This window comes from Melospiza georgiana, chromosome 14 (genome assembly GCF_028018845.1).
Source record: "Melospiza georgiana isolate bMelGeo1 chromosome 14, bMelGeo1.pri, whole genome shotgun sequence".
NCBI lineage: Eukaryota > Metazoa > Chordata > Aves > Passeriformes > Passerellidae > Melospiza > Melospiza georgiana.
The window spans coordinates 15,222,049-15,244,803 of record NC_080443.1 but is presented as its reverse complement, the minus strand read 5'-3'; the positions used below and the strand labels follow the sequence as shown (position 1 = coordinate 15,244,803).

Genomic DNA, 22,755 nt, shown 5'->3' with positions numbered 1-22,755 from the left:
TTCATCACCTCCCTCTCCCCATTCCTGTTTCAGTTCATGCAGCCCCTGGGGAGCAGGAGGAAACCCATCTCGTCCTGGAAGAGATGGAGGACGGGCAGATGAATGAAGAGATGACAGCCTGGGCTCACCAGGCTGAGCTGCAGGCAGATGCTCATTCCCTTCCCACCATCCAGGAGGAGCCTCAGGAAGAGGAATCCAGGTAGGGGAAGGGAGATGCTGTTGATGGGCCAGTGTGGTGGCCATGGGAGGGGACAAGCCTGTCCCTGGGCATCCATCCTTGCAAGGGCTGGTGCTGGCAGCCAAAGTGTGTTTCCAAAAAGGGGGGATTCCCCAGCAGAATCCAAAAGGTGCTTGAGCAAATATCTTTTTCTCCTGATGTCTCAGTTTTGGTTAGTACAGAGCCACGGGAGCAATGCTCACAGTGCCCTGCAGAGGACAGGTGAGGGAGGCTCTGCTTGGGCTCCTGTGAGTAGAATTTGGCCCCAGGGTAAGAGGCTTTGGACCTTGTTCCCAGCAGTGGTGCATGCAGCTGGAATGCCATTCAGAAATGGAAATTGTCCCTTTATATTTCGCCCTTGCTTCTGCCATAGAAACCCTGCTGGGTCTGCCCAAGGGCTGGGCAGTGTGTTCAGAGCTGGGGGGCTTCAACTCATGAGCTTCTCCTTTCCAGAATCTGTTTGTGCTCCCCAAACACTGCCAAGGGGGATGAGGAAAAGGAGGAGGAGGAGAAGAAAGAGGAGGAGGAAGAGAGGAAGAAAGAGGAAGAGGAAAGGAAGAAAGAAGAAGAGGAGGCGAGGAAAAAAGAGGAAGAGGAGATGAAGCAAGAGGAGGAGGAGAGGAAAGAAGAGGAGGTGAAGCAGGAGGAGAGGAAAGAAGAGGAGATGAAGCAAGAGGAGGAGGAGAGGAAAGAAGAGGAGGTGAAGCAGGAGGAGAGGAAAGAAGAGGAGGTGAAGCAAGAGGAGGAGGAGGAGAGGAAAGAAGAGGAGGTGAAGCAAGAGGAGGAGGACAGGAAAGAGGAGGAAGAAGAGAGGAAGAAAGAGGACAGGAAAAAGGAGGAAGAGGAGAGGAAGCAAGAGGAGGAGGAGTTGAAGCAAGAGGAGGAGGAGAGGAAAAAAGAGGAAGAGGAGAAGAAGAAAGAAGAAGAGAACAGGAAAAATGAGGAAGAGGAGAAAAAGCAAGAGGAGGAAGAGATGAAGCAAGAGGAGGAAGACCGTAAAAAAGAGGAAGAGGAGAGGAAGATAGAGGAGGACAGAAAGGGAGAGGAAGAGGAGAGGAAGGAGGAGGTGAAGAAGAAAGAGGAGAAGAGGAAAAAGGAGGAGGTGAAGAAGAAAGAGGAGAAGAGGAAGAAAGAGAAGGAGAGGAAAAAAGAGAAGGAGAAGAAGAAAGAGGAAAAGAGGAAAGAGGAAGATAAGAAAGAGGAGGAGCAGCAGGAGAGTGCAGAGTGAGTGGCTCCTGTTGCCTTCAGGGCTTTGTTGAAAACGAGTGTGATTGCAGCTTTTGTTTCAAGTGCATTCTCCAGCTGGAGAGGCTGAAACAGCCATGGCAGAGCAGAGCTCCCAGCGTGGCAGGATGGGCAGGGACGGGTGTGCTGGGCAGGGATAGCTGTGCTGGGGATGGGTGGCATGCAGGAGGGATGGCAGGAGAGAGGGATGGCATGCGGGAGGGATGGCATGCGGGAGGGATGGCATGAGGGAGGGATGGAATGCAGGAGGGATGGCATGAAGGAGGGATGCAGGAGGGATGTCAGGCAGGAGGATGGCATGCGGGAGGGATGGCAGGCAGGAGGGATGGATGTGCTGGGTATGGTTGGCATGAGGAGGAGATGGCAGGCAGGAAGCATGGCATGCAGGAGGGATGCTTTGGCCAACCGGCTGCCCCAGGGCTCGCTGCTGACGCGGCACCTGGTGACAGGAGCGTCTCCTGTGACTCGGGCTCCGTCTCCATCGCGGCCGCCCGTGGCAACCGCAGCCCCTCCTGCGCCTTTGGAGGCGGGAGCAGCCGGCTCCGGAGATGGGCTGTGCTGTTTGAACCGTGCCCATTAATTCAGGGCAACCGGGATTGTTTTGAGTGTTACAGAGCTGAATGTAAAGACAGGATTATGTGTTGATGCTGCTTCATACAAGTAGGTACAATTTTACATTTTTTCCTGTTGTAGAAAATAGCCGAGCTCTTGTGGAAGGTGGTGACTTTGGTCTGGATGGGATTGGGAGACATCTTTCTGCTCAGATTAGTAGTTTGCTCTGATTTCACATGAGATAAACATTTAGGGATTTATTACCTAGCACTACAATATTATTCTGTGTTAATTCCTCTAAAGTAGCTAGATTTTCAGGAAGAAGCTGAAAACACATGATTACTCACTGTCAAGCCCATATGTTTGTATTTCATAAAAATCTGTTCCTGGAGCTTCACTGTAGAAACTTCAGCTTCAGTTGTGGGGTGAATGAGATGCTGCTCCATCCTTCAATGTGTTTGTTTACTGGGAGAAGAGAGAGAGACCAACAGGTTTTCTAGTTTAGGATGGAAAGATTTGTGACCACATTTGAAGGGAGCATAATTTTAAACATGAAGGGGGGAAATTATTAAAAATAACAATACAAATATTTTCATGCATTTAGCTGTCTTAAAATTCTCATTATCCCAAATCCCTGCTTTGCATTTCTTGCCAAATCAAGAGGTAAATGCACAAAATAACATTTGAGGTGCTTTTATTTCAGTTATGAAGTTATATTAAAGCAACAAAATCAGTCTTGAGAGTCTCTTTGTCAGAATGGTGGAGCTGAGGCCTGTTCTTGCTCAGGAAGGAAAATGAGAATTATGTGTCCTGGTGGTGTCTTGCACAGGCAAACGTGGGATTTGAATAGTTCTTGTGGGAAAGCCTTGCCTGGAAATTAGATTTTGGCTTTTTATTTGTCCCATTTTAATTATATGAGAAATGATGCACAGGAGGAGAAACATTCTGCCTGGATCTTTCTGCCTCTGCAGTTTCTGCTCATGCCCATGCAATGCCCTGATTTATTCATCACCTCTCACCTGGTCTCCCAGGCAGTATTTCTTCTCTCCCTTGCAGGCCCCTGCTGCAGCCTCCTTGTGCCCCTGCTGATGAGGGTGTGGATGAAACCTGCCTTGCCCAGGAGGCCCCCAGGGCTGAGCAGCTGGAGGAAGCTGAGATAAGCAATCTGCAAGGTGCCCCTGTGCAGGTACAGCACCGCTCCCTGCTCGGCTCCCTGCACTCAGCTCTGCTCTGCCCCGGGGCTCAGAGCTTCTCTGGGGGCAGGCAGTGCCCTGGCAGGGGCAGGCTGGGCTGGGCACAGGCCACGCTGCCCACCTGGGTGTCCCCATCCCTGAAGCTGGGCAGCAGAGGTGGCTGTGGGTGGAGAGAGGGCTCCTCTCACCCTCAGGAGTGGGCGCTGAACAGGCTGAGAGTCTGAGAGGAAGGACATGGGGCAGTCAGTCAAGCTGCCAAGGCTGCTCTTTCACTGACAGAAAGGGCTTTTTCTCCTTAAAATGGCTTTGTTTTCATTTTGAAGGAGGAAGAGGAGCCAGCTGAAGCTGCTGAAACTGATGCTGAAGGTACAAGGGGTAGCAGGAGGGTGCCAGACTGGGGTGGAGTGAGGCAGGGATGGGGGGAGAATCCAGCTTCTCCTCTCCTGCTGGCAGGGAGCAGGGAGCTGCCTTCTCTGCAGCCTGCAGGGGCAGTCAGGGCTGTTCACAGGGTAAAACATCCCCACTGTGCTGTGGGCACAGCACAATGGCAATATTGGCATTGTCTGCAGCTGGCTCTGCATGTACAATACTTAGTCCTGTTGATTCAGCAATCCCTGATGTGAAACAAGAGTTTCTCCTTCAGCTGGAGGATGTAAAGGGATAAAAAAGTATTTTCTCTACCACTTTTCTCCCTTTGGGTAATTACCAGTGGCATAAAACAGATTTTAATATAATGTTTTAGGAAGCAATGGTTGGTAATGAAAATTAGGTGGTGAGTTCCCATTGCAGCCTGACTGAGCAGAGGCACATCCTGGCAGAACTCCACTGGCATCAGGAAGTTGCTCAGGGAATGGCTTGCCCTCACCCCTGAGATTCTCTGCATGCAGCCCTTGCAGAGGGACAATGATGCTGGAAAATGCTGATTTGTCAGGAACTGTAGTGATAGGACAAGGAGTGATGGCTACAAATTGAAAGAGGGGGAATTTAGGTTAGATTATCACCAGTGAGGATGGTGAGATACTGGAATATGTTGCCTAGGGAAGTTGTGGATGCTCCAACCCTGGCAGCACTCAAGGCCAGGCTGGGTAAAGGGTAGCAGGAGATGTCCCTGCTCATGGGACACAACCTTTAATGTCCCTTCCACCCCTTAACCTTCCATGACTCCATGAAAAACATGAGCTGGGATGCCCAGCGCTGGCACCAGCCCTGTGAGCAGCAGCAGCAGCTCCAAACCAGGGTCAGGCCCACATCCCTGCAGTGTCACATCCCTCCCTTCTCACACAGCCAGCCCCATATCCCTGCAGTGTCACATCCCTCCCTTCTCACACAGCCAGCCCCACATCCCTGCAGTGCCACATCCCTCCATTCTCACACAGCCAGCCCTCCCTTCTCACAGCCCTCTGTTCTGTTGCAGCTGCAGATGCCTTGTCCCTTGCTTGAAGCTCCCAGCAGCTGCTAGCAGCATGGCCAGGCGGGCCCAGGACGTCGAGCTCTTCCAGCTGGTGCATGACAAGCCCTGGGCTGGCAGGGCCCCCTCTCCTGCTGGCCACGGGGCTCTAGAGCAGCTGCCCAATGTCCCCAATGTCCCCAGCTGCCGAGCCCCTGCTGCCACCCCTGTCCTTGTCGCCAGCAAGCCAAAGGCTGGACTTGTCAACCCCAATTTTTGCACTGAGGAGCAACCCCCACTAGGTATTAGAGATGTTGGCTTTGATGCCTTGTGTGGCTAGAGGGGTGCAGGGGGGTTCCTGGAGTAGTTGCTTTTTTTGTTGCTTTTCTGGGGTGGGGGGGGGGGGGGTGAATAATTAAAAAAAAAATAAAAGCATGCTTCATGTTGCAGCACAGAGGCTGGGGAACAAAACCCACGTGTTTGTCTGCTTCTGCCTCATCACCATGTGCCTTTTTAGCCAAGCCTTGAGTGTGTCTGCAAATGCTGTGTGTTTAGAGCTGCTCAGAAAGGCTCTCCTGAAGGAGCTGCAGGCAGAGGGTGCAATTTCACCACACACAGTTTTCTCTCCAGCATTTGCACAGCCTGCTCATGCTAAGGAGAGGAAGGTGCAGGTTTGCTGCTCATGGCTTTCTGCCTTTTCTGCAGCTTTGCTTTGCTTTGTTTTTCACCAGCAAGCCGAATTCTGCTGCTTTTCCTTACATGCAACAGGATTTTAACTTTGCCACCCAAACAGGCATTTTCTCAGGCTTTTTTTAATCCAGCCACTCTGATCCCCTAGCTTCACACCATGAAGCAGGAGGAGGTGCATGGGGTCTCTCAGATGCGTGAAAAGAAGAAATCCTGCAGGAATTAAATTTATTTTGTTAAATAGCTAAGAAAGACATTACACTTCACAGCCAAGTGACTGTGGGGTCTGGCCAAGGTAGCCCCCAGTTCTCCTTTGGACAACTGGCATCTTTCTTTACCCACCATAAACATCCAACCTTCCTGCTTCTGACCTTGCCTGTGGCAGGGAGCAGTTATTACCTCTGCAGAAGAAAGAAGCCATAAATGCTTATTGTAATAGTGCCTTATTCTGCATGAAAAGCCAACACTGTGTGGTTCAGGGCTGCCACAATCCATGTGTTTACATTCAGAAGAACCAGGAGAATCTCTACACCCTGGGAGGCAGCTTTGCCACTGGAAATCCTGGGTTCCTGCATGGCACCTGCAGCTGGGAATCCTCATTTCCATGGTTTTCCAAACCACAGGAGCCCAACACTCAGATGGAGTAGCTGCAATCACTGCAAGCTGGGCAAGCAGAAGGGCAGCAGATGGCAGCTCTTAGACTGTTAAAACTGGGCAAAAAAAAAAAAAAAAATAAAAATATATATATATATATAAAGATAAAGATAAAGAAAAGATAAAGAAGCGCTCCATGAATGCTTAGGAGAATGCTTAGGAGAAAGGAGAGCCAGGCAAGAAGGGAAGGGAGGGAGGAGGAGAGTCCTTCCCACACTCTGCAGGGCCTGGGGGCAGCTCTGGGCTCTGGGGAGCCGTCCTGGCTGCAGGGGGGCCCTGTGCCCCCCTCACCTGCCATTGTTGTCCTTCCCCACGGAGCAGGTCACCCTCCCACCGTGGAGATCAAGGATGTGGACAGCCCAGAGCGTGCTGTGGAGATCCACGGCACCTATGGAGAGCTGCCTGCGGCCGGCGCCCCCAATCTGCTGGCCGTGCCCGGCGCTGCATCCCCCAGGTACAGCAAACCCCGGGTACAGCAAACCCCGGGTACAGCAAACCCCGGGCACAGCATCCCCCAGGTACAGCAAACCCCAGGCACAGCAAACCCCAGGTACAGCAAACCCCAGGTACAGCAAATCCCAGGTACAGCAAACCCCAGGTACAGCAAACCCCAGGTACAGCAAATCCCAGGTACAGCAAACCCCAGGTACAGCAAACCCCAGGTACAGCTCTGCAGGGCACAGCAAACCCCGGGCACAGCATCCCCCAGGCACAGCATCCCCCAGGTACAGCATCCCCCAGGTACAGCAAACCCCAGGCACAGCAAACCCCAGGTACAGCAAACCCCGGGTACAGCAAACCCCGGGTACAGCAAACCCCAGGTACAGCAAACCCCAGGTACAGCAAACCCCGGGTACAGCATCCCCCAGGTACAGCAAACCCCGGGCACAGCAAACCCCAGGTACAGCAAACCCCGGGTACAGCTGTGCAGGGCACAGCATCCCCCGGGTACAGCATCCCCCAGGCACAGCATCCCCCAGGTACAGCAAACCCCGGGTACAGCAAACCCCGGGTACAGCAAACCCCAGGTACAGCAAACCCCAGGTACAGTATCCTCCAGGTGCAGCTCTGCCCAGACACAGCATCCCCCAGGTACAGCATCCCCCAGGTACAGCATCCCCCAGGTACAGCAAACCCCAGGTGCAGCTCTGCCCAGTGGTCCCAGCTCCCCCTGAGGCTGCCAGCACAGGAACATTTATTATCCACATTTATCCACGTGGAGATGCTCATTCCCAGCAGATTTGGACATTGCTGTGTGTGCAGTGGGTGTCACCCCAGTGCACAGCAGAGGAGATGGCCAAAGCTTTGCCTTTTGTTTGCATTTTTAAATTAAATTTTGTTTAATGCTTTTATGGTCAGGGACAGCCCTGTGTGTGTGTGCTCCTGGAGATGGGCTGGATCCCCAAGCCATGGGCATTCCCATTTGTCTCTGTTCCCAAGTTCAGAGCACAGAGGGTTTATGTGCTGGATATGAGCCTGCATCTTAAAAATAATCCATTTTCTTCCTGTATTTTTGCTACAAGGTTTGCAAGCACATCTCCCCTGGGTTTGAGCTTTCAGAGGAGTGGTGGAAGCCCCATCCTGCAAAGTGTTCAAGGCCAGGTTGGATGGGGCTTGGAGCTACCTGGCCTAGCTGGAAGGTGTCCCTTCCTGAACTAAATGGTCCTTTAAGGTCCCTTCCAAGCCAGATCATTCAGTGATTCTATGCTTGGAGAGAGGGAGGATTAAAACTGAGCTTATAAATTTAGGCTGGAGGAAGCTGATGGATTTTTTTCTGTGGTGGCACTAGGGTTTTTTGAGGCTCACCCTTGCAGAGGATTCAAAACGAAAGCTAAAGTGGGATTATTTTCTGTGCTGTAAACCAGGTGCTGTAGTCATTCTCACTTAATAGTTTGGTTCTTTTAGTTTTTGCTCCTGAAGGAGCAAAAAAAAAAAAATGGAAAAAATGTCCACAATCCAGTCTGTTGAACAGCTAAAAAATGGCAAAAATGTCAACGATCTGGTCTGTTGAACAGCTATTGATACTGGGACAGCAGAGCCCAAGGCTTCGTGTAAAATACCTGTAGTGAAAACACAGACAGCATTAAACACATTTACAGTTACACATGTGAGCACATAAACCCTTCTGCTGGGTCCCAGGGAGTGCCTCAAAACAACACTGGGTATTTTTAAAAGCAAGGAACTCCCGTTCTCCTACATAAATAAATAAAAATTAAATATTGTGAGGCAGAAGGGAAATGCTCATGTCCTGAGGGAGAAGACATAACTCTGCATTGAGCAGTTATCTCTAAATCCCTTCTACTGCCACAGCCTGGAGTTATTTCCTACATGTCTCTGGCAGGGCCCATTTCTTGGGAAATGAAGGTTCATCATTCTTTTTCACCTGCTCCACCTCCCAGCAGGACACACCTGGGAGCCAGTGAGCTAAAGATGGTGGTTTCACAGCATTTGAATCCCATTTGACTCCCATTCCTCTGGGAGATTGGTGCTGGCAGGATGCTCCCTCAGCATCCTCCTCCTCCTGCTCCACACACAGCACTGAGACATTCTGTGCCCTGGCCAGTGGGATCTGCACTTGTGGTGGCAGGAGACAATTTCCTCATCACAGCTGGAGCTCTGGGCTTGCAAAAACCAGTCTAGATTTTTGCTGGGACTGCTACCTTCATATTCAGCTTCCCTTCTGACACCTTTTGTGCCCACATGTAAGGAAGTCACCTGAGAAACCCATCTGTGCCAAAGGGAGCCCCAGCTGAGTTAGGACACAAGCTCTGGGTGCTCTGGTGCACTCTCCTTGCCCCTTGAAGTGCAGTGCTGTGGAGCTGTGGCACTGGGGGCCAGCACAGGATGATGCCTGCCCTCTGTGCATCTTGCCAGGTACCCAAACTGAGTTGCAAAATGGGCCAGGTGGCTGCAAGGGCTGGTTGGTACTCAGGGAGGAGCAGGGCTCCAGCAGGAAAGGAGCAGGAGGCTAACTCCCAACCACTCCAGGCAATGTCACAAAAATTAGGGGAAACTGACCCTAGCAGGAGAAGGGGGAATGGAAAACAGGTCACACTTGGGAGGAGGAGGAGGAAGAGGAAAGAGAGGAGCCAAGCCAAGCTTTGGTGTCTGTGTTTGTGTCTGCAGGAGAAGGCGACTGCTCCCTGAGGATGCTCTGGACAGGGGGCTGGTGAGCCAATCCCCCAGCCAAGGGCTGGGCTGGGACCAGGAGCAGAGGGAAAGGTGAGAAATGAGCCCAGGGACTCCAGATCAGCCTGGGGTTCACATCCTGGGGTTCATGTCCTGGGGCTTGGGCGGAAATGGCAAACACCCCAAATATCCTTTGGGATACCAAAGGGAGAGGGAGCCATGCTAGTTTGTGTTCTTCTCAGTACACAACACCCAAATAAACACAGGTAAATCCTAATTCAGATGCTGTAGGTTAAAGAATGGGAATAATGACTGGGTCATGGGGCTGGGAGCAACCTGGTCTAGTGGAAGGTGTCCCTGCCCATGGCAGAGAGGTTGGAATGAGATGAGCCTTAAGGTCCTTTCTAACCCAAACCATTCCAGGTTTCTGTGACCCCAATAGCATGCCCTGGCCTTTCCTTTCCCTTCTAACCCAAACCATTCCAGATTTCTGTGATCCCATGAATCTGCCCTGGCCTTTCCTTTCCCTTCTAACCCAAGCCATTCCAGGTTTCTGTGACCCCAATAACCTGCCCTGGCCTTTCCTACCTCCATGCAATGCCCTCTGGTGTCCCCCAGCCTGCCCGAGCGCATCGGCTCGGCCTCGAGCCTGAGCAGTGCCACCATCAACACCCGGCTGCAGGAGCTGGTGAGGCTCTTCAAAGAGAGGACTGAGAAGGTGAAGGAGAAGCTCATTGACTCTGATGTCACCTCAGATGATGAGAGCCCCGTGGCATGTGAGTCCAGGTGGGGCTGGGAGTGTTTCCCTGGTGGGTCCCTGTACACACCGTGGTTTCTGGCTCCTGTTTTATTAACACTTTAAAGACCTTAAGAAAAACTGCAGTAAGAAGATTTTTTTCTGCCCTTTGAAATAACTGTGTGGCCTCTCCCAGCTCCCAGCAAGCCAGCACCTGCAGCAGCAGCAGCGCCTGCCCCAGGAGGGGAGCTGGAGGGGGACAAACCTCTGGGGGATGATCACTACTGTGAGATGCTGTGCTGCACCTTCAAGCGCCGGCCCTGGCTGCAGCACCTCAAGAGTTACCAGTTCCCCAGCAGCATTGACCCCCTGACCAGTGAGTGATGGGGCACAGCCTGGGCTGGGGGCACCTGCTGGGACTGGAGGAGAGAGGGTGATGAGGGGGGGAGGAAAACTAAGCAAGAAGCAACTTAGTTTTTTCACTAAAGCTCAGACTTTTAAATTCTCTGCAAGGCACAGGCTTTCCTAAATACTTCCAGCTGTGGGTGTCAGGAGCAGGACTGGGCATTCTGCTTTCCCCGTGGTGTGGGTACGCGCCCAGAAAATTAAAATCACAAAAGAAGATTCCACTGCCTTGTGGCCACCCCCCAGAAGCCAAGCTCTTTCCTTAGTCTTTCACACTCCACAGTCCTTTGGAAGCCTCTGGGATCAGGCAGCCAGCCACCAGCTCAGCATGGCTGGAGGGGAAATACAAAAACAGGGATGTTGGAGTTGTGGGAGCAGAGCAAAAGCAAATATAACTGAATACAGCAAAGTTAGAAGAAGCTTTCTGCTAAAACATGGTGTGTTCTGTGACCAGGGATGTTCAGTCTGTGCTGGAGATCAAACACTGTCACCAAGAGACTTCCTGCAGGTTTTCCTTTGTGCTGAGGGCAGGCCAGGGGATGGAAACCCCTCTGTGCAGAGGATTCTCCCAGAGCAGGGACGTGTTTCCAGCTGATGGTGGTGCTGTTCCCTGTGTGCAGATCTGATGTACGTGCTGTGGCTGTTCTTCGTGGTCATGGCCTGGAACTGGAACTGCTGGCTGATCCCCGTCCGCTGGGCCTTCCCCTACCAGACCCCAGCCAACATCCACTACTGGCTGCTGGTGGATTACCTGTGTGACCTCATTTACCTGCTGGACATCCTCATCTTCCAGACCCGGCTGCAGTTCGTGCAGGGGGGAGACATCATTGTGAGTGGCAGGGCACTGCACCCAGCATGGGCACCAGCTGGGCACTCCCACCCCATCACCCTGAGGGTGCTGCTGGACCCTGAACTGAGCCCTCTCACCATTGCCATGGCCATCAGGGCTCTGTCCACTCCCAGACACCACGAGCATCTCTCCTGACACTGACTGGACAAGCCAGCAGTCTTTTTGTCTGCCAAACACACCATTTTTCCCCATCAAATCTGTCCCATCCTCTCCAGTACTGTGTGGCCTCCCTGTTTCTGGGCAGGGATGCCTGCAGGGTGCTGCTCCAGGGGGTGGCTCTGCCCCTGGTGAGGGGCTCATTGACTGACCCTTGTCGTGCCAACCTTGGGCACGGGTGTAACAAACTCTGGGGTTAATTTTCGGGAGCACACCAGGCAGGATGTGTTAGCAATTACAATCTGAACACACAGATCACTCCCTTGAGATAAGGCAAGATAAGGCAAAGCCCTTGATTTCATTTCCATATTCAATTAAACAAACTGAAAAATCACACCTTGAGGGTGCAGCCTTCCCATGCCCATGCAGATGCTCAGACAGGCAGTTTCCCTGCTGATTTTGTGATGCTGGCACTGTGATGTGCTTTTCCTGGGATGCAAAATCAGCACAGGATGTCCCAAGGTAGGATGGGAAGATGGCAAACAGCCAGGAATTCTCTGCCTGCTCTTCCCCCTTTCCAGGCACAAAGGGAGCATCTTCCCTGTTGTGGTGCAGAGAAGGAAAGCCAGGCATGACCACACTGGCCTAGCTTTCCTTTCTCTAAGCAATAATCAGTATTCCTCTCTCTCTCCCTCCTGTTCCCCTCAGACTGACAAAAAGGCCATGAAAGAGAACTACCTGCGGTCACAGCGCTTCAAGGTTTGTCAGCACTGTCCTTATTCACCTGAACCTTTCACCTGCCCTGTGGGTTCAGCCCCACCCCAGGGCCCCTGCAGCTCCCCACAGAGGTGTCTCCTGTGTGCATTTCAGATGGATGTGCTGTGCCTGCTGCCCCTGGATTTCTTCTACTTCAAAGTGGGTGTGAATCCCCTGCTGCGCTTCCCCCGCTGCCTGAAGGTGAGCCCGGGCTCACAGACCAGAGCAGCAGCTGCACAGGGCACAGAGGGCTCCTCTGCTGCCTGGGTGAGCTGGGCCTGTTCACACCCATCCATGGTGACAGGAGGATCACAAAATGGAGAGGAGCTTTGTCCCAAAGGCTTTGCAGGTCACACACTTCATTTCAATCCTAAACCACTCACATTTGACTAGGAGGGCACTGAAGGATGGAGACAAATCTGCCTGTGGCAGTCCACGCTGCAGAGGGGCTGCAGGAGGGAAATGAGGGGCAGGGGGGTTTTATGGGGAGGGGATTCTCCCAGGGGAACCTGGAACATGCAGCTCTCCTTCTCCTCCCAGTACATGGCCTTCTTCGAGTTCAACAACCGCCTGGAGGCCATCCTGACCAAGGCTTACATCTACAGGTGAGGGCCATGGGGGCAAGGAGGGAGCATGGAATTGCTCTTTGCCCCTGGGGAGGAAGGTTCCCTTCATTCTGCACTTGTTCTGGGCCCCTGACTTCTTTCCCTGCTGTGCCTGGGCTGGCTGAATGGGCTTTGGCCGATGTGGTGGGACATGAGGCTCCCAAAGCCTGCATGGGCAGGATCAGCTCTCCCCAGCCCACAGGGACAGGGGGGCTGGCAGTGAAGGGGAGCCATCAGCAGATAAACTGCTTTTCCTGGCACTTCTGGGGCTGCAGGAGGCAGCAGCAGGGCTGGGGTGCTCTGTCACCTGTGTGGTCACCACTTTAGGCTCCCACTGATCCCGGGGGGAGTCTGGCATGTTTCCCTGTCAGATTTCATCTCCCTTCCTGCTCTCTCCTGGGTTTCTCTGCAGGGTGATTCGCACCACTGCCTACCTGCTGTACAGCCTGCATGTGAACTCCTGCCTCTACTACTGGGCATCAGCCTATGAAGGACTGGGCTCCACCACCTGGGTCTATGATGGGGAAGGAAACAGGTACAGCCCAGGGCTGGGGGTCTCACGCAGCACAGCCTGATGGAGCTGGAGCAGTAAGGGAGGTGTTGGGATGCAGCTGGGTTCGTGAAAACCCCTGAAGGAAAGGGCTGGGAGTGCCAGGGGAAGATGTGGAGCCAGGGAGAATGGCAAGGACAGCAGGGATGGGATGTGCAGTAATACACAGTGCTGCAAGGTGAGGCTGCAGCTGGGCAGAGGGGGAGAGCAGCTGCAGGTTGAAGGGGCTGAAGTGGGATCCTGGTGCTGGGAAGCAAAGGAATGCTCCCTGGCCAACCAGGAGACATTCAAAGCATGAATCCTGCTCCTGTCTGTGCTGACTGCTGCCAGGCTGGGATGGAGTGTCCCTGTGTGTCCCTGTGCCCTGTGCCAGGCCCCTCAGGCCAGCCCGGTGTGAGATGGGGACAGTGGCCAGCCCTTCCCTCACCATGGCAGTACCTGTGTTAAATGTCCCCTGTGCAGTCAGTGATTGATGCCACAGGCAGAGTCCTTGGCTCACAAGCTGAATGCCCACACCTGTGTTCATGGTGCTGCTAGAGAGTTATTTTGTTTGATATACAAATCTGTGTCCATCTTCAGGTGGAAACAAAACACTCAAGGGAATGCCCGAGACCAGGGAACACATGGCTTCTCTTAAATGCTATTCCAACAATTTGTTCACAAACCTGTTTTCCCCCCTGATAATTTCTAAAAGTGTAAATGTGGCTGAAAACATGTTGCTGCTTTATGGCAGAGGAGCAGAAACCAGGAGTAACCAGAGCTGAGCCTCCCAAGTGGAGGCTCCTGGAGGGACCATTGGTTCTCCTGCTCCTGTAGCATCTCCAGAAGCGCCTGCAGGGGAGTCTGAAGCCCTGCAGTTTTTCCTTTTGTCATCCATCATTACTCTCAGCAGGCTCTGGCCTGTAAATCTGTGCTGAGGGGTGAAACAGAAATGCCTTCAGAGCTGCCTCTTCTCCTCCTCTTCTCCTCTCCTCCAGCTACATCCGCTGTTACTACTGGGCAGTGAAAACTCTCATCACCATCGGGGGCCTGCCAGACCCCAAGACCCTCTTTGAGATCGTCTTCCAGCTGCTGAACTACTTCACAGGGGTCTTTGCTTTCTCTGTCATGATAGGGCAGGTGAGTTGGAGTCAGGGGGGATTTACAGCCTCAGCTGGGGGTGGGTTTGGTGGGTTTGATCCACAGGTTTGCTTCTCTGGGTTTGTTTACCCCATGGGAAGGCCTGCTCAGCATTGGTGCAAGACAAAAAGGATCTGGCAGATGTTGTTAGGGCTTGGCTTACATCCTTAACCTGCTGATGGACAAGTGACAGCAACCTAAAGTTCTCCTCCACCTCTTCCTTTCAGATGAGAGACGTGGTTGGTGCTGCTACTGCAGGACAAACGTACTACCGGAGCTGCATGGACAGCACCATTAAATACATGAACTTCTACAGGATCCCCAGGGCAGTGCAGAACAGGGTGAAGACGTGGTACGAGTACACATGGCACTCCCAAGGCATGCTAGGTGAGATCCAGCCACTCCAAGGGTGAACACCTGAATCTCATTTTTTTATCTGAATTGTTATTGTCAAACAGTACTACAGTTTGGGGGTGGAGGTTGGCTTATTGTAATTTTCAGTCTAGGGGCTTGTTTGCCCACCTATGGAGTTTACAGACTGCCACTGGGTCACAGCAGCACTTTGGTGATTTGGGATCACTCACAGCACACTGAGCCCAGTGTCCCAGGTGCCCTGGAGAGAGGACAGTGACTGTCCACCATGGCCAGAGTGTGTCCAGCAGCAAAGCCACCAGCTCACCCTACAGTGAGTCATCAGGCAGGAGCAGAACCTCTGTGCCCACCCTCCTGGACAGGAGAAATGCTGATTTGGGTCGGTGGTCTGTTTCTGGGAGCCATCAGGGTAGGGATAATGCAAAGGGTGATTTTCCATCCCACTTCAGATTTAGACCTGCAGATTGCTGGGTGGGCAGAGGCTGGGGGAGACCCTTCTGTGTGAGCTGGCTCCTGCCCTCTGCCACCACAACCTGGGCTGCTTCCCCACTGCCACACGAAGGACACAGTCCCAAATGAAGTGCTGGAATCACCCACTTTTCTGCTGTGTCTCACAGATGAGTCAGAGCTGCTGGTGCAGCTGCCGGACAAGATGAGGCTGGACATCGCCATCGACGTGAACTACAACATCGTGAGCAAAGTGGCCCTTTTCCAGGTACCCTCTGCAGCCCAGCCCTGCCTGGCACGGCCTGCCATGCCAGCACACGCTGAGGCTGGCATGTTTTGGCTCTGTTTGGGCTCAGGGCTGTGACAGACAGATGATCTTTGACATGCTGAAGCGGCTCAGATCAGTGGTGTACCTGCCCAATGACTTCGTGTGCAAGAAGGTAAGGGGACCCTTGGGAGTCACAGCCAGGCTGTGCAGGGCACAGGGAGAGCCAGGCCTGGCCCTTCACCCTGCTGGGCCACCTCCAGGGAGGGAATTTGGAGCAAAAACACCCCTGGCCTTGTACAAAGCACCTCTGAACAACAGGGGAAAGCTTGTTGGGTGTGGGGGTGCTCACAGGGGTCCCAGGAAGAGGGAAGAGATGGGATCTGACTCCATGTTTCAGAAAGCTTGATTTATTATTTTATTATATATTATATTAAAACTATAATAAAAGAATAGAGGAAAGGATTTCATCAGAAGGCTAGCAAGCAAGAAGAAGAATGATAACAAAATCTTGTGTCTGACCGAGAGTCTGAGACAGCTGGGATGTGATTGGCCATTAATTAGAAACAACCAACATGGACTAATCACAGATGCACCTGTTGCAGTCCACAGCAGCAGATAATAATTGTTTACAGTTTGTTCCTGATGCCTCAGCTTCTCAGGAGAAAAAATCCTAAGGAAAGGATTTTTCATAAAACATCATGGCTACACAGTTGTGGTCTTGGGGATGCTGAGATGAGAATGCTCAGGAGTGAGCACCATCAAGACATTTTGGGAGCTTGGAGAGGGCAGTGTGGCCATGGGGATTCCCAGCAGGGTGCTCCTTGGGCATCCATGAGGTGTCCCTGGCCAGCTCCCCCTTCCCTGCAGGGGGAGATAGGCCGGGAGATGTACATCATCCAGGCGGGACAGGTGCAGGTGCTGGGGGGACCCGACGGCAAATCCGTGCTGGTGACTCTGAAAGCTGGATCTGTCTTTGGGGAAATCAGGTGAGAGAAGCACTGTCAGGGAGCTGGGGAAATGCAGCCGGTGGGTGGGAAGTGGAGGGATCAGCAGCATCCCAATTAATCTTTGTGGCTGAGAGCCGTGAATGCTGGGCAGAGGCTGAGACACAAATCACAGCTTTCCTGCTGTTTCTGTCATCGTGTTGCCTTCTGCCTGGGGAGCTGGGGATGGTAAACAGGGGAATATGGATGCAGGAATGGGAAAATTGATCAGAAAAGGTGTTTCCCTTCCACGGGAATGAAAAGCCCTGCACCAGTTGTTAACACAGCAACACTGCTGCCTCCCCACAGCCCAGCAGACCCCAGACTGGTGTAAAACACAATATTTAACCCTTCAAACCCACAAATAATATTTTATACAGTACTCCATGCAAGGTTTCCCTTTGTCATTCTTTAAAAACGGCACGATAAATCCCATCAGGGTGAAAATTAAACTCTGAGTCCCCTGAAAGAGAGAGGTGCAGAGGTGTAAAGGAGATTTGCGCTTCTGAACCTGCCAACACAGGTGTTGATGTCTCGCATTGTCTCTCCCAGCCTGCTGGCAGCAGGAGGGGGAAATCGCCGCACAGCAAACGTCGTGGCCCACGGCTTCGCCAACCTTTTCATTCTGGAGAAGAAAGACTTGAACGAGATTTTGGTGCATTACCCGGAGTCCCAGAAGCTGCTGCGCAAGAAAGCCAAGTGCGTGCTTGGGCTGCTCCTTTCTAACCTGCGGGGGTTTCAAACCAGCAGAGCCGGGGCTCCGCGGTCTCGGGGGGATTTTCTCTGTGTGTGGAGCCCTGGGGATGCTCCCGGAGCGGAGCTGGGCTGCGGCCGCCGTCCCTCGGCAGAGGGCACCCGGGCCCCGGCGCTGAGCGGAGCCTCCGCCGGCCGAAACCCGCCTGGCACGGGCTGGAGCTGGGCACGGAGCGCGGCCAAAGCGCCTTCGCTTAAAAATCCGTGTAAAGATTTGGTCTGGTTTTTAGCATCGCTCAGATTGGTTGTTCTGTCCTCGCTAAGACACACAAAGCTCCTTGTGCTGTTAACGCTTGGTTTCTCTGCATTATAAAATCCAGCTAACACAATGTTCCCGGACTGACACCGCCTCTCCCTTCCCGCGCTGCAGGAAAATGCTGAGGAGCAACAACAAACCCAAAGATGAGAAGGGAGGCCCCGGAGATGCGCTGGTCATCCCCCCGAAAGCTGAGACCCCAAAGCTGTTCCGGGCTGCCCTGGCGGCCACGGGGAGGATGGGGGGCAAGGGGCCCCTGGGGCGGCTCCGCTGGAGGCTGAAGGAGCTGCAGGAGCTGCAGGCGATGCAGGAGGCGCAGGCGATGCAGGAGATGCAGGAGGCGCAGGTCAGCACGGGGAGTGCAGAGATCCGGCTTTGCTTCCTTAGATACCGGGTGTGCTCTCCCCACCAGCTCTGGAGTGGTTAAGGTGCCTCAAAGGACCCAGCTCAGGATGTTGGGGTCTGTCAAAGCGTGGGCAGGCAGGAAGGGGTGACCCAGCATCTTGCACAGGCCTTTGGTGGAGTGCCAGTGTTTTGCTACACAAAAGGGAAATACATTAAATATTTGCCTGCCTGTGCTAAGCCTGAGCCCAATTTCTAGCTAGGCTGTAGCCACAGATGAATGAATGTATCTTCTATCCTGCAGAGACAGGATAATTAATCATAATTATGATTAATAATTAATCAATGCATGAATCAATTAATCAATGCACCCACAGCCCAGCTGATGCCCCAAATCTTTCCCCGGGTGGCCAGGACAGAGGTGCCCACAGCCTGCAATGCCATCCTGCCACCTCTGCAGGAGCCCCTTGCTTTTTGCCATGAGCAGCTGAAAAGGAAAATGGCCCTGTGCTTTTTCCCCCTCCTTTTTTATTTCCAGCTGTCTCAGCTAAACTTGTAAGGGAAGTTTTGTCTCCGTGCAGCCCCTGCTGTTGTTATTCTCAGCATGGAGCCAGGCACGCTTATCACATCTGGATGTGCACAGGGAGGGAGGGAGGAGCTGCCAGGGAGTGCAGTGACCTTGGGCCTGGGTAAACACCAGGCTAATGCCAAGCACAGCTGCATTTCTGCAGCCCTCCAGAGGCTTGAGAAGCCTCAAACCATGTGTTGTTTAACATTAATCCATAACCAGTTAAGAGCAGCAGTGAGCAGGGGCACTGAGGGCTCTGAATGAGGGAAAAGAAGCCCTGAAACAAGTGCTGAGGGGTGAATAAACTGGAACTGACCCCACTGGTGGGTGAACAGGACCTCCCGAGCAGAGGACGTCCCTCTCCTTGGCACATCCCTGGGGCAGCCCACGTCCCAAAGGAGGACAGGGCAGGCTGGGGCTGCTCCCTCACAGCAGCTCCAGCACCAGGTTTGGCCAAGACCAGCCCTTCCAGAGGCTTCAGGAGCAAACCAGGAGTGTGACCGTGTTCACAGGGGTCCCAGGAATAGGGGAGAGATGAGGATCTGACTCCATGTTTCAGAAGGCTTGATTTATTATTTTATGATATATATTGCATTAAAACTATACTAAAAGAATAGAAGAAAGGATTTCATTAGAAGGCTAGCCAAGAATAGAATAGGAAGGAATGATAACAAATGGCCAGCTCACTGTGATTGGCCATTAATTAAAAACAACCACATGAGACCAATCCCAGATCTACCTGTTGCATTCCACAGCAGCAGATAACCATTGTTTACACTTTGTTCCTGAGGCCTCTCAGCTTCTCAGGAGAAAAAATCCTAAGGAAAGGATTTTCATAAAAGATGTCTGTGACACCAAGAGTTAGTGCAGAGGTGGGAGATCTCTGCTGTGCTCCTCTCTCTGTGCTTCTCAAGACATGCAGGATAGAATCCAGCAGCCCCTCTGGCACCCCAGGATCTCAAGCTGGCACCCCAGTGCAGAGATGCTGTGCTGGAACCACAGAACTCTGCCCAGCTTTGCCATGTTAGGGGCAGTGGGCAAGGATCTGCTAAGGGGTTTTTTTTTGCCTCTTTTTTTAACTTTTCGTTGCAGGGTTGCAGTGTCAGCCCAACCCCACCGAAGTCACCGGTGCACCAGAGATCTCCTGTGGCATCCCGCAGAGCACAGACAGGCCTGGGAGGAGAAATATCCTCAGAATCTCCTGATCACTCAGTCACCATCCGTGTGATCTCCACAGCAAGAGAGGATGAGGAAATCCTTGCTGCTGAGATTTCAGAGAAAGATGAAAAGGAAGAAGAGCAATGAAAGAGCAGCAGGGCCCAGGGCAGGCGTAGGAGTCAGGCAAATGCCTGGGCCAGCAGATTCTTGTTGTTAATGATTTCCATGCAGTGGCTGTAGGTTTTGCTATGTGCTGTGGGTAGGATCTGCCTCTCTCTTCTGCCCAGACCCTCAATCACTGCTGATAAAACCCTCTGCCATTTGACCCAGAACCACGTAAGGTTTCTCCACTCTGCAGATCTATTGAGCACCTTTATGAATTCCCCACTAAATCTCAGGTCAGCCCTCTTGCTTTGTGGAAGGAGAGCTATGGAAAAATTGCTTTTTATGGCTCTGGATGGTTAATGAGTGTTCAGACAAAGCATGAAGAGTTATTCACCTCTGACAGCTGAGTCACCACTTGGCTAGAAACAACCCAGGGAAAAAAAACCACAACAAGGTTTCTCTGTTGGGCTCAAGGTTGACAGCAGCAGTGGGGAGTGATTCATCTGAAAAGGATGTGGGCTATGCTCACAGGCCAAGCTTGATTTGCTCACAGACCAAGCTGTCATGAGAATGCCAAGCTCACCCTCGTGGTGCCAAGACCACCTTGGCTTTGCCATGGGAGGAATCCTTGCTGGGAAGGTGGTGGGCTCTCCATGACTGGGGGCTCTTATGGGGAGATTTGATGAGCATCCTTCAAGGATGGAGAAGCACAGTCCTGGATGAGATAGATGTTCCTGGAGGTTTTGTTTCCAGCCTTGGGATTTTTCTGTGCTGCCACTGCTGGGAGGGATAAACAGAGAGCAGGAAGGGAGAACTGAGCTGGTTCCCAGCTGGGAGGGGAAAGAGAAGTGCAGTGAGTGCTCTCCTGTCCCAGACAGTGTTTCAGAGTCAGCTCTGAGCCTGCCATGTGCCAACAAGCATTCATGAGCACGCAGGGGCTCCCCTGCACTCCTTGCTGGACCTCAGTGCCATCCTGTTACAGGAGCCCCCTCCAGCCAGGTCTCACAAGCTCTCAGAGGTCTAAAACACACCCAAGATAGCTCAGCTACCTTTGGAGGCATAAAAATGAGCAGGATGGCTTCCGCTGCAGTGTTGGAAACAAAAAGGTTTAATAAAATGCAAAATAACAAACAGAGAAAAACCAAGCCAGGTGCCGGAGGTTCTTGCTCCTGGTAAAACAGCTCACAAAAGCGATTGGTTTCTTTGTTCTCTTCTTTTTCTAGTCAATTGCCCAGACAGGACCTTTTGGCTCCTGTCCAAGTAGCTATCCTTAAGTTTGAGGTGAAGTCCCCCAGGTCTATGAGATGTCTTTTCACCTAATTGAAGAGAGAAACTTCTGGGCTCCTTTCCTTTTTGAGGGGACAAAGGAGAGTTCTGTCACTCCATCAACAGGGGACACATTCCTGTAGCATCCCCATTTCCAGGAGGCAATTCCCAGCCCTTCAGCCCCCTCAGACTGGCTCCTGGCCACGTTTCCCACGGAGAGAAGCCACTCTGGTGCTGCTCATCACTGAAATCATGAAGCCACTGCCCCAGCTGTGCTGGAGGGGAAGGCAAACACCTGCTCAGCATCACCCAGCTGATGGCTCAAGGTGCCCCACCGGCTCCCTCCTCACCCTCCTCAAGCCAGCACCCAGCAGAGTGAGCTGACAGGGCTGAGGAGCAGTGCAGGAGGCCGGGCTGGGTGAGGTTTGCAGATCCTCCCCAAGTTTTGGCTGTCCATTCCCACAGACAGGAGCCGCTTTCCATCCTGTGCAGGAGCAGCTGGGGCAGGTTTGCTGCAGGGAGCAGCCCTGTCCCCGTGGCCGAGGCACTCCCAGGGGCTCAGCAGGTGCAGTGAGCAGAGCTGCAGGTTCCACAGGTCTGGCTGTGGAAGGATGACCCAGGGAAGGATGGCAGGGCTGCTGCCACCCCCTGGGTCATCCCTCTTCCCATTCAGGGCTGACCTTCACCTCCTCTGGGATCTCCTTTTGTTGCTTTTCCCCCCTCCTCTCTTGCAAAATGTATGGGTCTCTGTGGCAAAAAATAAAGCCAGAATAGGTGTCAGCCTTAATAATGCCTTGCTTTCTTTATAAACAAATTTAATGAGCTCCACTGTACTGTGGGGGGGTCTGAAGGATCACATTGCAGGGGAGAGCCTGCACTCACCCAAACCTCCCTGAAGATTTCGCATCCTCAGTCATTTGCCAGTGGTTTCCATTTGCCAGGCAGAAGATTTTGATGGGGAGTGAAAAGTTGCAGGGTTTTTCCACTCTTTAAATATTTATGTAATCAAACCAGGAAACGTGCAAAAATCAAACTGGGGCTCTGATTTACTTCTATGATTTAATTTTCTTTAGAAAAAGCTTATAAATAAATAGTGGGCTGTAATTGCTCTCATAATTCACTGTGTCTACAATAAACACCATGTAGACTACCATTTATTTGGTGTGGATTTATTTCAACATTCCAGCTGTTATTTTGACTTCTTGTTCACTCATGCACTGACAGAGCCAGAAAATCCTCACATGCAGGTCAGATTTCCCAATAAATAATCATTTCTCAATAAATAATTAAGAGGCTCAGAGCTCACATAATACTGGTAGTAGAATTGTAATTTGTCTTTAATCACCAACAGGAGGGAAAAAAAGCTTTCTTAAATAGAAAAGATTGCTTGAAGATCTTAGTTTTTAAAAGGCAGCATGAGGTGGTGATGGATACACAACTGGTAATTCTGGAACCGTGGGGAGATCTGAAATTATCCCTCTCTGTGATCTGTTTATGGCTTTAGTTCTTTGGAGAGATTATTCTCCAGGTAATAATTAAGGTCAAGGTAGGGCCAGACTTGCAGGCTGGGCTGGGAGTTGAGCTCAGGTCTGTTTGCTCTGCTCTGTTTGGAGATGAGAACAGAGACTTCAGTGCCTCTTGTTTGGGGGTTGCCATGGCTTGGATTTCTTCTGTTGAACTTTCAAATTCCACTCATTTACCAGTTTTTTCTGTATTTGCAATGGGCTTCCTTTGCAGTGGCTCCAATAAATACCTTGCAGAGGGCACCCATCACTCAGTGTTCCTTGCCCTGCCCTTGGAACATTCCTGATGGGTTTGGTAACACTCCATGTACCTTTGCTGCATTTCTTATTAGCTTTTGCTCATTCCTCTTGGTGTCCTCAAGCCTGGGGTCGATCAGATATGAGATCCTCTCTTCTGGTAATGCAGCACTTGGGGAATCTTGACAGGCAGCTGCTTATTGCCATAGAAACCAGGTTTTCTTGCTGTGATATTTTAGCTGTTGCAGCTTTTTAGTGAAATAAGTGGAGTAGAGAAGTGCTGGAGGAAGGAGCAG

The 22,755-nt window shown here is 52.1% G+C and overlaps 1 protein-coding gene across 1 annotated transcript; it reads left to right on the top strand.

Moving 5' to 3' along the window:
* Nucleotides 1-854: 854 nt before the first annotated feature.
* CNGB1 (cyclic nucleotide gated channel subunit beta 1) lies at nucleotides 855-21,299 on the top strand (the record flags this gene model as incomplete). Its single annotated transcript, XM_058034343.1, has 20 exons — nucleotides 855-1,441; nucleotides 3,071-3,200; nucleotides 3,531-3,573; nucleotides 6,257-6,389; nucleotides 9,062-9,157; nucleotides 9,683-9,840; nucleotides 9,997-10,176; nucleotides 10,826-11,034; nucleotides 11,860-11,910; nucleotides 12,022-12,108; nucleotides 12,448-12,512; nucleotides 12,925-13,047; nucleotides 14,040-14,181; nucleotides 14,409-14,568; nucleotides 15,171-15,268; nucleotides 15,357-15,440; nucleotides 16,136-16,254; nucleotides 16,804-16,950; nucleotides 17,375-17,606; nucleotides 19,263-21,299. Coding segments are annotated over 20 exons (3,057 nt in total), but the record flags the coding sequence as incomplete, so codon positions are not given.
* Nucleotides 21,300-22,755: the final 1,456 nt, after the last annotated feature.